The sequence below is a fragment of the Apaloderma vittatum genome, unplaced genomic scaffold (assembly GCF_000703405.1).
Source record: "Apaloderma vittatum isolate BGI_N311 unplaced genomic scaffold, ASM70340v1 scaffold2021, whole genome shotgun sequence".
NCBI lineage: Eukaryota > Metazoa > Chordata > Aves > Trogoniformes > Trogonidae > Apaloderma > Apaloderma vittatum.
This window is the reverse complement of record NW_009698339.1, coordinates 102,403-117,884: the sequence shown is the minus strand read 5'-3', so window position 1 is coordinate 117,884 and position 15,482 is coordinate 102,403. Positions and strand designations below refer to the sequence as shown.

The following is a 15,482-nucleotide window of genomic DNA, read 5'->3' as shown; positions in this document are numbered from 1 at the left end:
TCATGTCTGAATATAAAACCATCATGTCTAAATATAAAACCATCATGTGCTCTCACAGGGACTTTTATTTACTTCAGTGGATGTGCTGGCTATATGCAGTGTCCTTGAGCTGGATTCTGGCCTGAGCTATTTTAAGATGCAGTCCTGGCTTTGCTGACAACACTTTAAGTTCTGCAATAAGAATCCATACTCCTTTGCTCCTTGTTGTAAAGCCCAACCTCGCTGATGTGGAACTAGGTAGAAAGAGATGGGTAGAGGTACAGCAATCAGAAAGGTCATATCTCTAGTTACTGTTGTCATCATTGGTTTTTGACAGATCACTTAATGTGATTGAAAATCATCAGCATCAATACAGTGGCTTTATCCCAGGCTCTGTGGTGAGCTACCTTGCAGTTTCTCTGGTTGGTTGGGATGTGGCCCTTCCCAGATCAAGCCATCTCCATCCACAGAGGTACTGGAATGAATGATGAGTTCATTAGGGTACACGTAAGGGTTACAGGGATGAAATGGCCTCAGTGTGTCATGTCCAGATTTATTGCTTTTGCTGCTCAGTGAAGTCTCCAGGGGAGATTTTTCCTAGCTCAGTGTCTTCATCGTAAAAAAGTGTGGGATTTTTGTTGGTGGGGTTTTTTTTTTCCTTTTTTGTCAAACTTGGTTGGTAAGCTTCATTGCTCACCAAGAAGGATGTGGGAATTGCTGGCTGAGAGCTGGTAGAAGCACAGAAGGTGTCTCATAATCACTTTTCATTGCTCACCAAGAAGGATGTGGGAATTGCTGACTGAGAGCTGGTAGAAGCAAAGAAGGTGTCTCATAATCACTTTTTGCTAATTGATGCTGGAGCTTCTGGTTATAGAAGATGCCACAGTGGTCTGAGGTGGCAAGAAATATCCACTGGTCAGTGGAGAAATCTCCCATATAAATATGGGGGACGTGGATTTAAATGATGTAAATGTGTCTAGAGAAAAAAGGCCATAGCTCGGATCCCTCCCTTCTGTTATATGAGTGAAACAAAGCTTGAGGTTTTGAGATAAGGCCCTTGAGCGTGTAAAATATTCAACCTTTTCCTCCTTTTTTTTCTCTATCTTTAATAAAACGTTAAAGAGATTTTTCATGGCTGTCATTGCTGTGGCACTGGCATAGCTATAGCATTCCCAGCCAAACTGGCAGTTATCTGCACTCAGTAGAAAACACAGAGGGAGAGAGGGTAACAAAATTAAGCCTTTGAAATATGAAGTATTAGGTAAGAGTTTTATTTTGAAAAATTTCCTTGTTTGCTTCAGCTATTGAAAGTCTCACTTCTCTGTCTTACCAGACATGATCTCAGCACAGGCCTGGAGTGGGATCAGCAAGTCTTCTCATCCAGACAAACCCAGTTTTCTCTATCTATAAATTTTGCTGAGTCTTATAACCACATTTTATGTAATGGTGCTGAGTTGGGCTTTGATAATTTGGCCAACTTGGAGGAGGCCTCTATTTCTGCATGGGTTTTGCCTAGGCTTCGCTAATGACACTTTTCTGCATAGTAGTATTTTTCTGAAGGGAGAGACTGAAGTGCACGTCTGCTGCTCTCCCTCTGCCGTTGGAGGACTCGCATTTCTTCCTGACTTTGCAGAGGTCCTCACATGCCTGATGTTGTGGAGATCCCAGAGACACCTTGGCCTGTGCTTGAAGCCAACTTTTGTTAACCTGCCTGAGACTCCCCCCCTGCAGTTTGCCACCTTGTTTGCTTCATTACTTGATGTAGGACCAGCCACTTCACAGCTGGGCTGAGGAACTGCTCACAGGCTTCAGGGCACAGCTTCATCTGCTGTAAGGAGTCAGATTCTTTCTGGCAGAGGAAGGGGATGGTTTTGGCAATGCATTCCTTAAAGCTATGGTGAAACACTAGCCAAGAAGAGTCCAGCCAGCCTGCCAGGTCTGTGCTTACCAGCTGCCCCAAGTGAGATTGGCATTTGGGCCAAGGCAAGTGGTGTGACATGACCAGCCTCCTGGGCACTTGCACTGAGACAAAGCCTCTGTTCTGCTACTAATTTATTGCAAATGCATAGCATCGTAAAATCATAGACTGGTTTGGGTTGGATCATCTTGTTCCAAGCCCCCTGCCATGGGCAGGGAAACCTCACCCTAGACCAGCTTGCTTGAAGATGCATCCAGCCTGGCCTTGAACACTTCCAGCGAGGGGGCATCCACTTCTCTGGGCAATCTGTTTCAGCCCTTCACCAGCCTCATAGTGAAGAATTTCTTCCTAATATCTAATCTGAATCCACCCTTTTTCAGTTTGAAACTATTGGCCATCATCCTATCACTACACTTCCCATAAGAGTCTCTCCACATCTTTCCTGTAGTCCCCCTTTAAATACTGCATTTTTAATTCACTATTTTTTTAAATAAGGAACATCCATCACTATGAAATGCAGACATGATTTAAAAATGAAGTCTTGGTCTGTTTTGAAGCCTTATCCACTGCATCCGCTGAATACAGGAGTTAACCACATGGAGGGGAAAGACAAGTGGGATAACTGAGAAAATAATCCGTCAAACAGGTGATATAGGATGTCAGACTGATTCTCACAGTCAGCTTGTCCAGCTTAGGGTTTCTCCATAGGATGTCTCTGAGGCCTGAGCCTGTTCGGCTGAGGACCCAGACCATTTTCAGGTGTTTTAAGATGCATAAAAGCACACAGTGAGAGTGCTCTCCGTTTCAGTTCGCCTCTCCCTGGAGAAGGCCAGTGTGCAGGCAGCTGAAGGGCTGCTGCAATGTTCCCAGCCCTCCTGCATTTTTCCCACCTATGCTGAAAAATAAACATTGGGAGAATACGTTTCTGAGCTCTTTCCTTTCATTTACTCTTCAAAATATGTAACATTTTTTAACTTTATGGCTCATTTATGCTGAGTCGTGGCCTTTGCTGCAACGTTGGTGACAATGTGCTTCGTGCCACCAGCTCTGTTCAGGAGCCAAGACAGAGCTCAGGCGCCCTGCACGCAGCAGGCAGGCAGCGACTGATGTCACCAGAACTCCTGAAATAACACCTAGAGGAACCTGCATGGGACAGTTTAACCTTGTAGGGTAAGACCGAAAGCAGAAGGATAAAACTTTCTAATGTCTGAGCACCGGGGACAGAGGAAAGAATTGGGGTGTCCCTTTGGGCAAGTGACTGGATAGTCAGGCACCACTTTGTGTATCAGCGCTGTAACAGTTGAGAAGCCTCAACAGCCCCCTGCGAGCCCGGGAGTGCAACTTCTGTTTCTGAGTAGCTTGGTCTTTTATGTGAAACGATTTCTGGTGTTTTACTGTATCTCAATTCCTTGCCAGGGATCTGAGGGAAGACAAGGGCCTCCAGGAATTAAAGGCTACGTAGGCGCGCCGGTAAGTCATGGCTCTTGTTAAATTTTTAATGTTCTAGAAACTTTTGCTGCTTTTTCAGTGTGTTCTGCCCACTTATCTTTTTTTCTTTTTCTTTTCTTTTTATTAAGTATAGAGTATGTCTGACCGCTTACCTGTGGTGTTCCAAATAGTGACATTTTCTTGACTTCATTGAGTTTCTTCTGACTTCTTTAAATGAGAGCAGACCTGTAGCCAGCAGAGAGATGTCAGTAGAAACGACTTGATTACCGAGATAACAGCTGGTGGTTGTGTGAAGCTCCCAGTGTACTGCGATTGCTTTGATCTGTGTTGATGCCCTGTTTATATGATGCTTGATAACTTCATCATAACCTCTCAGCAAAGCTTGCGTTCAGATTTTCGGAGCTGTCAGGGAATAGCCTTTGGGCTCAGGGGACAAACCTGCCTGGAGTGAATGGGCAGCAAGGCCAAAATAAATCAGGTGCTGTCAGGTTAGCATCTCAGTCTTTAGATTTAGTTCTCATTAGCTTGCAGGTAAGCCTCCACTATAAACAACTTCAGTTTAAATATAAAAGTATTATTAGAATAAGAAGCATTTTAAGATCTAACCAGGCATTTTTAGAGAGATCCCTACTGACTGAACATATTTGTTTGCCTGTAGCCATTTGTTGATTGCTCGGTTGCTACAATGAAGCTAAAACACAAGGTGCTTCCCGTGCAAATGGAAGTGGGATCTTGCTGCCCGTTGAGTCAATCGCCTGGATTAGCGTTGCTGTCTGTCATCAAACTAAGCCTCAGCAAATGGTTCTGGTGTACCTGGGAGGAGATGAGTTGTGCAGTCCAGACGAACACTAACACTGGATTCACAGCAGAAAAAAATGTGCTTGGGCCTCCAGGACAGGGGTTATCCAGCATTTGCCTGTTCATAGAGGTGCCTGCTGTCTGCCTCGCTGCTGCATCCAAAGCCACCAGGAATGGGCATTTTTGCTTAGATTTTGCAGTTCTTTTTTTCCCATCTGTATTGTCCGCTACCTAAGTCCTCATTGTTTATGATCAACATGAAAAATGCAGGGCGTTGGTCGCTTTCCAGACCATCTGCAGCTGTGGTGTGTTCCCTGTCCTTCCACACTGCTCTTGGCAGGAGGGTCGTGTGTCTGTGAGCAGTATAATATTACAGATGTTCTTAGGCCCACAGGTCATCCCTGCTCTGCAAGTCTGCTTAGACCATGTCTGTGGCCAACTTTGAGGACTGGCAAAACAAAAAACATCCTTGAGGTTCACTTAAATAGGTTATGCAGGCGTGCACGGTGTTTTGGCAAATAATTAGAGAGGGTAACTATGCCTCTGCTTGGATTGAACTTTGTAATCTCTTTTTCTTTTTAGGGTCTGCAAGGAGAAAGAGGAGAAAAGGGAACACGAGGAGACAAGGTATTCCTGATGCAAGCCAGGCTGCTCTTTGCCTTTGCACGTTAGGTGGGGTGAGCTGCCAGACCAGCAGCTCTGGAGGGGGACTGATGATGGAGCTTCCTCGCTGCGCTGCACCTCCCAGTGCTGCCTGGGAGTGACCTCCCATGGGAGGGCAGGAGGGCTTTAGGGATCTCTGCTATCTACTAAGCACACGTTTCTGTAGCCAGGGATGGAGGACGAGTGGGGGAATGTCTCTGAGGAAATCTAGCAGGGTGTCCACACTGTGTGCACCACCTGAGAGCTGGGAATGGCCCCTGACTGCTGCTGACCACATCTGCATCCAGCATTTCCCCATCTCACTGCTCTTGCTCAGGTTATCCAACTTCCTACATTTCTGTCTTCTCCCGTAAGCTCAAATTTAATGAGCATCAAGTAGTTTCTGTGTTAAAAACTTCATCTAGCTGGTGCCGCTTCCCAGTTTTCTTCTCTTTTCTGTCTGGGAATCGCTGTTTTACACAGCACAGGGCTCTCTGGGGTTTGAATTACATTTATCGTTCACCAGAGAGACCAAGTGCCCATTATACCTGGGATAAGCATTTAAAAGGAGATCTGGGTTGGCACAAAATCTTTCGTTACTGCAGTTTGCTCGTCGTGTTCAGAGAATCCTCAGATATGCCCACACTTCTGCTGCAGGCATGTGAGGTGGTTCCTCCAAAAATGCATTTTACTGGCCCTGTCAGGAGAGGCAGCACAGCCTTTCTTGCAGCCATGCAGTGGTCTGTCTTACTTATATCTCAAGCTGGGCCCAAGGCAGGAATATTTAAATGCCAGCCTGGCACTTTTGCCTGTGCTCAGGCTGTATTTAGTGGTACCTGTTTGTGCAAAAGAGGGAGTTCTTAGCTTGCTACCACAGCCTTGTTGCCATTCCTCACTCTCCATCTCCTAGAGAAGAAGCTCAGAGATTTACACCAAGCTTTTGCCTACTGGGAAAAATAATCAGTAGACCCTTAGTGTGAGATACTGTGTTCCACTTTACCATGTGTTAAGGTGTCCATTCCCAATGTCAACTTTGTTGCTGAAATAGCCACAACCATGTTTCGTATTATCTATCCTTCCTGCTACAACTAGAGCAAAAGTCTGGATCTTCCTCCTACTTTTGCCTCAGCCTTTTTGCAGGACCGACTCAGTGTGTTGTGTGTAGCCAGTGCTGCTTTTCCAGAGGTGAAGTTGTCTAATCTGTTGGAATATTTGGCTCCCGGAAGAAAATCCATCTTTCTGACATCACTGGGATGGGAGAGGAAGCTGAAGCTGTGTGTGGGCAGACAGCTGACTAAGCTAGAGGAAGATTAAAGTGGGGAAGAACTGAATTAGGTTTTGTTTCATTTAAAGGATATGCACAAATCAGAGCTCCTTTTAATTCTTTTTTTTGGGGGGGCAGCTAGATCTCTGCTACAACAATTGTACTTTGATTATTTTCCAGGCTTTAATGATGGTCTCACAGCACCCACTGCCATTGCTTTAACTTCTACCAGTCAGTACTGCTGTGAAAACAGTGGGCGTAAATTTGGCGGGCCAAATATTTTCGTGTCTGTTCTTCAGTCTGTAACTTGAATACCAACACCTACGCAACCTGTGTTTCTTTGTGCCTGAGGAGAAAAGTGTTTATTATATCAGCTGAGAGCACTAGCCCATGCACTGAGTATTGGTCTATATACCCTAGTATTAAAAAAAGCTAAATATTCCGTAATAACATCTTGCTGCTGATTTCTTCTATCCTAGGAACTAAGGGGTAATGGTTTTAAACTAAACAAAAGTAGATTTAGACTAGATAAAAGGAAGAAATTTTTTACAGTGAGGGTGGTGAAACACTGGAGCAGGTTGCCCAGAGAGGTGCTAGAAGCCCCATCCCTGGCAACATTCAAAGGCCAGGTTGGATGAGGCTCTGAGCAACCTGATCTAGTTGAAGATTTCCCTGCTCACTGCAGGTGGGGTGGACTAGATAACCTGTAAAAGTCTCTTCCATCCTAAAACATTCTGTTATTCTATTTAAATATTGATGTTCCCAAATCCTGAAGTGTCGGTTACACCTACTCTTTAGGAGAGCCACTGCATGGTACAACTAATAACTCACATCCTTCTGCATCCAGTGGACTCACTGTAGACCTCAGGAAAGATTCTGCAGAGATAAGCATGATGCACTTCCCTGCCAATGTAAACCATGTACGTATGTGATACTTGGCATGTTAATTTAAGTGTGTGCAGCAGCTCACCACGATGAGCATTGCTTTTGCTGCATAAGCTTGTGTCTATCTTGTAAATCATAGAATCATAAAATCATAGAATCATTAAGGTTGGAAAAGACCTCTAAGATCATCTGGTCCAACCGTCTACCCAACACTACTATGACCGCTAAACCACATCCCAAAGTGCCACATCTGCATGTTTTTCGAACATTTCCAGGGATGGTGACTCCATCACTTCCCTGAGCAGCCTGTTCCAGTGCCTCACTCCTCTTTCAATAAAGAAATTTTTCCTAATATCTAAGCCTCCACTGGTGCAACTTGAGCCCATTTCCTCTTGTCCTGTAATTAGTAACTTAGGAGAAGAAACCAGGACTCACCTCACTACAACCTCCTTTCAGGTAGTTGTGAAAAGCAATGAGGTCTCCTCTCAAGTCTCCTCCAGACTAAAACCCAGCTCCCTCAGGTGCTCCTCATGAGACTTGCTCTCTAGACCCCTCACCAGCTTCGTTGCCCTACATCTGTTGTGTTGGAGAAGAGCTCATGTAAGGAGGTAGCAGGGCTGGTCTGCTGCTCTCAGGTCCATCTATGCAGTGGGTTTGCTCTCCTTCAGTCTTTTTCAGGGCCCTGCAGGCTCTCAAGGAATCATTTGTCCAGCAAATCGTCACACTTTTTAACAGGCAGAGGTCAGAAAACAGCACTGAAATTTCTGTGAGATTGGGTTTTTCCTTTGTTGTTTATGAGTCTTCAGCATTTTCTTCCCCAAGAAAACCCAAAACAGAAGAGCACAGGAGAAGAAAATAGAGTCTTAAAGCAAAAAAAAATTGAGAATAAAACTTTTACTGTTTTTGTTATCTCTTTTGGAAAAAAAAACCCAACAAAAAAACCCAAACCCTTCTTTCTCTGAATAGCCTTTTTTATAAAATGGAAACAAAATAGTAACAAATATTTATTGTAACAGATTTTTCTGAAGAAACAACTGAAAACGCAATGTTTGGAGTGTTTTCAAACAGCTTCATTGTATATATTTGTATAAATAATACATTTGCCTTTCCCAGCCCCCATTAGTAGCAGTAAGCACATTACATTTCTCTGCTTTGGCAGCTAAAACAGCATGTGTGAAGTACTCGTTGCTGCAGTGTATTGACGTTAAAAATTCTCCTGAGAATACTCTGCACTTTTGTCAGCAATATATCAGGCTAGTGCTTACTGAAGGTCTCAGATTCAAGATACCTCCCGTTCAGTCAGTGCAAAGGAAACCATTAATGTGGAAACTATTGCCCCAAAAGCAAGGAGATCTGGATGGCTGGTGCTGGTTTTTCATCTGCTTTCTGTAGGGTACAGGTCTCTCTAATTTCATCCCTTGGATATGTAATTTTGAAATAACATTTATGTTAGCAGGCTGATTGGCTTTCTAAAGGGGAAGAAGAAAGTAATTGATTTTCAAATTCATTTCTGACTTGCTGAACTAATGTAGTTTTCAAAGGGAGCTAATTAAATCCAATGCCATAAGGGTGGGTTTACAGATAATAACAGAGGTCAAACAGGGAACCTGAGGGATGGTGATCAGAATGAAAATGTCTGAAATATTAAAAAAATGGAGCACAACTGATATTTTGCTGTCAAGCACTCCTTGTGCTTGTAGATTTTGTTTCTACATGCCCATTTATGTTAACTGTGGCACTGTCATAGGATTCTGTGATAGCGCCACAGATGTGTATTTGATAATTTACATTCGACTGTGTGTACGGGATCCGAGCAAAATCAGTGTTTCGTTTTACAGAAGTTTAAGCATTTTACAGACTGAGAGAAAGTCCCAATTTCAGAGTTTTATCTGAAGAACGGGCAAGGGCCACAATCTGTAAGGGAGAAGTGAAGTTCTGCAGGAGTATCTCACTGATCTAGTCATCATCTCTGTCAAGGACCTGGCTTATAAAACATGAAATATGTTAGACTTGAATGTGGAAGCGTGGGGGAGGTCAGGGTCAGAATTCAAGCTGATATGGAAAGCGTAATCTCCCAAAGCAGAAAATAACATTGAGAAGGGACCCCTGTAGGATGCTTCAAACATATAAGGCGATCCTTGTACACTGCTGCAGATTGGGGGCAACTGATTAAGGAACCATCCTGCAGAAATGGTTTTGAGGTAAAGTAAACATTATCCTGGGATTTAAAGAGAATAATGTGTTATAAAATGTGAAATAATATTTCTGCTCAAAGTTAGCCTCAACTGTGTCCAGTTCTGGGCACGTAGCAGCAGTGAAAACATGAAAAATAGAATAGAATAACTCAAGTTGGAAAAGACCCTTGGGATCATCGAGTCCAACCATTAATTACAAAGCTTACCCCTAAACTGTCTTCCTCAATACCCCATCTAAACGACCTTTAAACACCTCCAGGGATGGTGACTCAACCACCTCACTGAGCAGCCTGTTTCCATGTCTGACCACTCTTTCAGTGAAAAATTTTTTCCTAATGTCCAGTCTAAACTTGCCCTGTTGCAGTTTGAAGCCATTCCCTCTTGTTCTGTCGCTAATTACCTGTGAGTAGAGACCAGCACCAGCCTCTCTGCAATGTCCTCTCAGGTAGCTGGAGAGAGTGACTGGACAGTGCACAAATGAGAGCAACAAAAATGGTCAGAGGGCTGAAAAAGGTGCCCATGGAGGAGAGTTGAAAGTGTTGGGGTTGTTTGATCTAGAGAAGTTCCATAAATCTTCAAATACATAAAAGGCCATTGTAAAGATGAAGGGAACAGTTTTTTGAAAGACATACTTGTTTGAAACTGTAGCAAGAAAAAAGTCAGGGGGGAAAGTGTATCTTCAGGTGTTAAAAATAGTGGAACAGATTGCCTGTGGACTTTGGGAACTGTCCAACTCTAAAGACATATAGGAATAGTTTGATTGATCCCCCAGGTTACAGAAACAAAGGTAAAAAATGAAAGATTTTTCTTACCTGGGTAAAAATGAGAGATCGCTGGATTGTGCTTTCATTATTTTTGTAAGAGCTATTGCAGGCTGATGTTCCCCTGGCACCTTTTGTCCAGTTTGCATGGACCCACCTCAGCAGGCAGAGGAGAGATGCCAACATGGAAAGTTTGCACTCAACCGCTTCTCGCCTCTCAATTCGCATCCCAGCTGTGATTCTGTTTGGTGCTGAGTTTTCCAGATAGACAGGTGCCAACAGTTTGAAAAGGGTAAAAGTTTGCTTCTGACTACACTTGGTTCACCTCCTTGTTCCTGGAGAGAGGCTCCTAGCAATGTTTCATACTACACATGTGGAGATTTCAGTCATTTTCTCTATTGGGCTGGTTTGAATTTCTCTCCTTATTTCTTATTGCTGGAGTGGATAGCATGGGTGTCTCTTGCAGAATGGTGACTTGAGTTACAGTGGTTTCTTCTTTCTTCAGGGAGAACGAGGCCTAGATGGGTTCCCTGGAAAGCCGGGTGTGGAAGGGAAACAGGTACGTGGCAAAAAGACGATGAGGGACTTTTCCTTGGAACAAGTGGAAGTTGATTCTAAATCTGAGACTTATCCTGGCTCACTGCTGAGACATGGCAGGAGCCCATTGCATCAGCAGTTTTTGTACTCATTCTAAGGATGTCTGTTTCGTTTTTGTTTGGTTGGTGTTAGAATTAAATTGTAGTGCAGTACACTTAAGGAAAAGCCAATCCCTTAAACATAATAGATTTGACGTTTGCCTTAATTTTCATTAGAGACATTAGGAAGCACATATAAAACTTCTTTAGCTTAAGCCTGATTTTCATACACTTTTTTTCCATCCCACAACATGAAAGGGGGAGAACTGGGTTTAATATATTTGGTTTGTTTTCAGTAAAAAAGGCTTGGAACTATTTACATTTTTAAGACAAAATGAAACCAGCAAATACTCTAAAAGACAGAACGTTTCTGCTGATAAGATGGATAATGCTTTGTCTAAAACTGATATCTGTAGATCCCACAAGATTGCTTTCATTACTCAGGGCATGATACTTAATAAAAGACATCCTTTACTCCAAGGATTTTCTGGTCTAACTATCAAAGGACAGAGTAAGAAGTAAAGGCTAAAATGGTTTGCCAAAAGCCATGAAGCTAATCATTGCCAGCCTTGAGCCTGAACCCTCCAGGCTGCTGCATCTGCATCCTATTCACTAGCCCTTGCTCTTTTCCCCTCTGGAAAGGATCATTTGGAGGGACGGTTTTGCAGTTGCAGAGGTGGAGGAGCTGCACGTCAAATCCTCGGGGTAGTTCACCTTCAGGTGGTCGATCCTGCAGCTCATGCAGACAAAGCTGGGGTCTGACCTGAATATGCTTTACAAGCACGACAGTCACACACTGCCCGAGTGCCTGCTCTTGCTCTTTTAGCAGCCAGAATTTCAATTTTATTTTATTGGGAAGTATTTGTGTTTCCGTATCAGGCGCGTCCTTTGTGTTTTGATGGCAAGGCATAGTGTCATTAAGGAGTCTTAATCTTCATTAAATCTATACCTTCTTCTCTGTGAGGTCATAGACATTATTGCACTAAATGTTCTTCTGCTTCTCCAGCGGGGATCTGACAGTTAATCATTGCTTTCTCTCTGCTTTGCACCTCAGCCAGAGTTTACATTGCTCAGTGTTTGTTGCTCTCTTCATAAGATGGAAATACTTTCTGGTGCTAGATGCAGCACTGGGATTGCATCGAACTATGTTCGCTATGCCCACTACACAGGATTGGTTTGTGTTTGGAGCAAATATACAACGAAGAGTAAGTGAGAAATTGCAGAGACGTGTGAAGGTGGACGCCGATTGTTTACTACTTCTAAGGAACAATTTCTCAAAGTGTCACCCTATTACAGAAACTGGGTTTTTCTGAAGCTTTTTTTTTGCCTTATTCATGTCTAGACACTTAGCAGCGGGCAAATCTTCATGCCTGAATTTTGCGTTTGACACCGATGTACTCCCTGAACTGCAGTCCTGAACCAGCTGAAATTGGATTGCTGTTACCGTGGCTGCTGTGGCATCTCCATCCTTATTCCCCTTCCTCTCTACGCAGCAGAACCGAGGCAGCCTCATATGTTGTATCAGCCCCAACCCCAGTGTAATGGGCTGTAACGTTGACCTGCTCAAGCAGGTCCTGAGGAGGACCACGAAGATGATCGGGGGTTGGAACACCTCCCCTATGAGGACAGGCTGAGAGTTGGGGCTTTGGAGCCTGGAAAAGAGAAGGCTCCAGGGAGACCTTAGGGCAACCTTCCAGTACCTGAAGGAGGCTACAGGAAAGATGATCGTGAAGGTCCCTTCCAGCTCAAACCATTCTATGATTCCGTGGCTTTCTGATAACCATTTGTGCTGCCAATACCCAAACGTGTAGTCTTAAGAGAGTACACTTCAAGGCAATGACAGCTGATAATCTGCAGCATATAATACATAGATTTTTCTCTCTATTTTACCTGTTTATAGGGTCCTCCTGGCAGCCCAGGCCCTCCAGGTGCCAGTGGGACCAAAGGAGTAAAGGTGAGTTGGGATGGGATGCACAGGAGGGCTTTGGACTCACATTTGAAAATTCTTCCATGGGCCCCCAGTACTGGAAATACCAGGACTGTTGGCCTAGTATTTATCTCATTTGTGTCTAAGTGAAGCTTGTAGGTATTTAAGTGTTTATTTTTTTCTGATGTTGCTTCAGTCTGAAATGGGTATAATTGAGTGTTAAATCATGTCTGGTTATATAGCTCCTCTGCTTTCAGTTTAATCCTCATAGTGGGAGTAGAAGGAAATACATAGTAGTCTGGCTCAGGAAACCTGCATTACCTAAGAAAAGTGGATAAAAATGTCAATAAGTTTGTGTTTTCTCACCAAGGAGATGTAGAATCTACTCAGAAAGGGATGATGAAGCAAGTCCAGCCCTCTTACCTATAGAATAATTATTTACTGTTCTTAGCAGCGGTTTTGAACCCCTTATTTTACAGAGTTGTTAGAGTTGACAGGGCAGCTTTACGTTTTCCTCTCTGCTAGAGGCGATGTTGTGGGTTCGATATTTCCTACCCGTTTCTTTGGCATGAGTGGAAAGACATTCCCAGTTCTGAATTTCTCCTCTAGATAAGGCAGTGAGCCTTACCCAAGAATGCAGAGATCAGGAGCAAACCTGTCTATTCCCCTTTGGTTTGCCACTCAGATTCAACAGCTCTAGGTGAGGTTTCAGGAACACCTACAAGCAGGGCTCATCCACTGCGATAATAAGCACCAAGATGTGTGCAGCAGAGAGCAATCTCGAGTTCTTAATGTTTCATCCCATATCTCTAAAGTGGCTACATTTAGTGCTTCCAGACATTGAGCTCCTGGCTCCGTTACATTCAGAGCAGCTGATGTCAGTCTCTTCAGTCTTTCTGACAGAGTATGGACTCTCTTCAGAGTAAATAACAAACAGTAGTGAAACGTGTCTTAAGAGGAAAGAGCATGAGAGATGTGCTGGGTTGTTTGGAGACCTACTTGAGTAATGAATAAATTAAAGTGTGAAAGGAAACTATATGATAATTTTTGCATTGGTCTGTACCTAAAGTAAAGGATACACCTTCTGGATGTCTGGTGATCTAGGGAATCCTGCTCTGGCAGGGGGGTTGGACTAGATGATCTTTCAAAGTTCCTTCCAACCCTTGACATTCTGTAGTCTTAAAGTGTAATAAAGGGTTGATGGTGCTGGAGAAAAATGGGCTGGAACAGATTGATAGCCTAGATGGCAATAAATCATGTAAAGAGGGTGTAGCATCTTTTTGTGTTTGCAGTGTCCTGCAAACTCTTACTGCCCTGTTAAAAGACTTGGGGAAAATGGTACTATTTCTCACTTTTTACTTTTTTGCAAGGATTTTTTGCTCATTAACAAAAAAATGTGGTTTGGCCCCTAAATATCCATCCTGCATGCTTTGTTAGGGATCCAAGCATCAATCAGGTTCATCTGTGTGGTATGTGTACACCTATTTAAAGATTTTTGAAGCTCAGATTTATTGTTGTGGTGCACCTAGTGCATCATTCATCTTAAGTCACTAAATGTCGTTAGAGTCAATGGATAACATCCCAGTGACACAGAACGTAACCAGTTCCTGCACGTGTTCATTTGCAAGGCAGAGAAAAGAGTTAATTGGGATTGCATGTTCAAGTCTTTTAATTATGGGATGTTACTGGAAATAAGAATGTCCAACAGCATTTGGAAAACATGCTCAGAGCTTTGCTTTTGTTTTGTGTTATGTATTGTACTATGTTGTGTTTTGTGCTATGTTTTTTAATTTCTTTCACGTTTCCCCACAGGGTGAACCAGGACTTCCAGGGTTGCCTGGCTCTTCAGTAAGATTTTTTTTTCGGCTTTCTCAAACATTGTAGGCATTATTGCATGAGAAGAGAAAGGTGGAAGCTGGAGGTGGGAGGACTTCACTACATGAGAGATGTTCTTAAATGTTTTTTCCAAAAGAAAATAAGGTTTAAGGCAGTGAAGATTCTTTAAAGTTAAAGGCAAGCGATGAGTTCCAACAAGGAGATGCATGGCCACAGTTTGGGGAGATTTTGAAATGTGAAGATTAAGACTTGAAGAGGCAATGAAAACATTGTCTGAGGTGCCTCCGAGAGAGCAGTACTGTGGCAAGACTGTGAGGTTTCCAGGACAGTTGTGGAGTTGATGCCTAGTGGCCTTTGGAAGTTGAGCCTGTGAAAGTTATAAAGACAAATGACAGTTCAGAATTGAGTTGAATTACTGAGTGTCTTTGTCATGGGCTTGATGTGAGAGTTGGGACAGCGGAAGAAAAAGACAATTTCTGAGGAGGGGGAATGATCTTTCCTTGGCTTGTGTCTGAAAAATTCCTAGTGGACTGTGAGACAACTAGGACTTGATGTGCTGAAATCAGGAAAGCAGTGATAAAAAAGAAAGCAGAAAATAGGAGAGGGTGGGGTTGATCTTTCCCGTGGCAGTACGTTTGCGTGCCTTTGTGCCTCCTTCTGCCTTCAGCAATGCCTTCGGTGACCGCAGAGGTGTCTCTAGCAGGGACATAAGGATTTCCAGATGTTAGCAAGGAGGTTAGTATTGTCCGTATGAAGGGGTCATCTCTGAGTGAATGCAGAAAGACTTACCACAAAACATGCAGAGAAGAGGTCTAGAACTGAGTTCTGCAGGAGCTGGTTACAAAGCAGTTGGAGAGTATTGCTTTTACTATTCAGAAAAAAAAAAGGATTTAAATCAGGAAACAGCACTCTTAGATATTGATAGAAAGCATTAAAGGGCCACTGCCACCAGGAATATTAGGTGTAACACTGTCCATAAAAAAGGACTGGGTGCTACAGAGAAGAAGTGAGAAGCTCCCTGATAATGATTAGAAAGGCACCAGGCAATTTCCTTATCCGGAATGAGGTGGAACGCAAAGTAAGGAGGGGGGAAAAAAAAAAAAAAGGTGTTTCAGTAAGGGCTTTTAACTGTTCTCCTTAAATGTGAAATTGGTGACGTGACAGTAGTTGCCAAGAGACTTTGAAAGATACAA

The 15,482-nt window shown here is 43.3% G+C and overlaps 1 protein-coding gene across 1 annotated transcript in view; it reads left to right on the top strand.

Annotated features, from left to right (window-relative positions):
- The first annotated feature begins 10,412 nt into the window (after nt 1-10,412).
- Nucleotides 10,413-15,482, top strand: part of LOC104280345 (collagen alpha-1(XXII) chain-like) — an 88,401-nt gene continuing 83,331 nt past the window's right edge. Inside the window, exons 1-3 of the mRNA XM_009877965.1 lie at nt 10,413-10,450; nt 11,623-11,731; nt 12,427-12,480. Coding sequence (XP_009876267.1) covers nt 10,413-10,450; nt 11,623-11,731; nt 12,427-12,480 — 201 coding nt within the window. The remainder of the gene's footprint in view (nt 10,451-11,622; nt 11,732-12,426; nt 12,481-15,482) is intronic.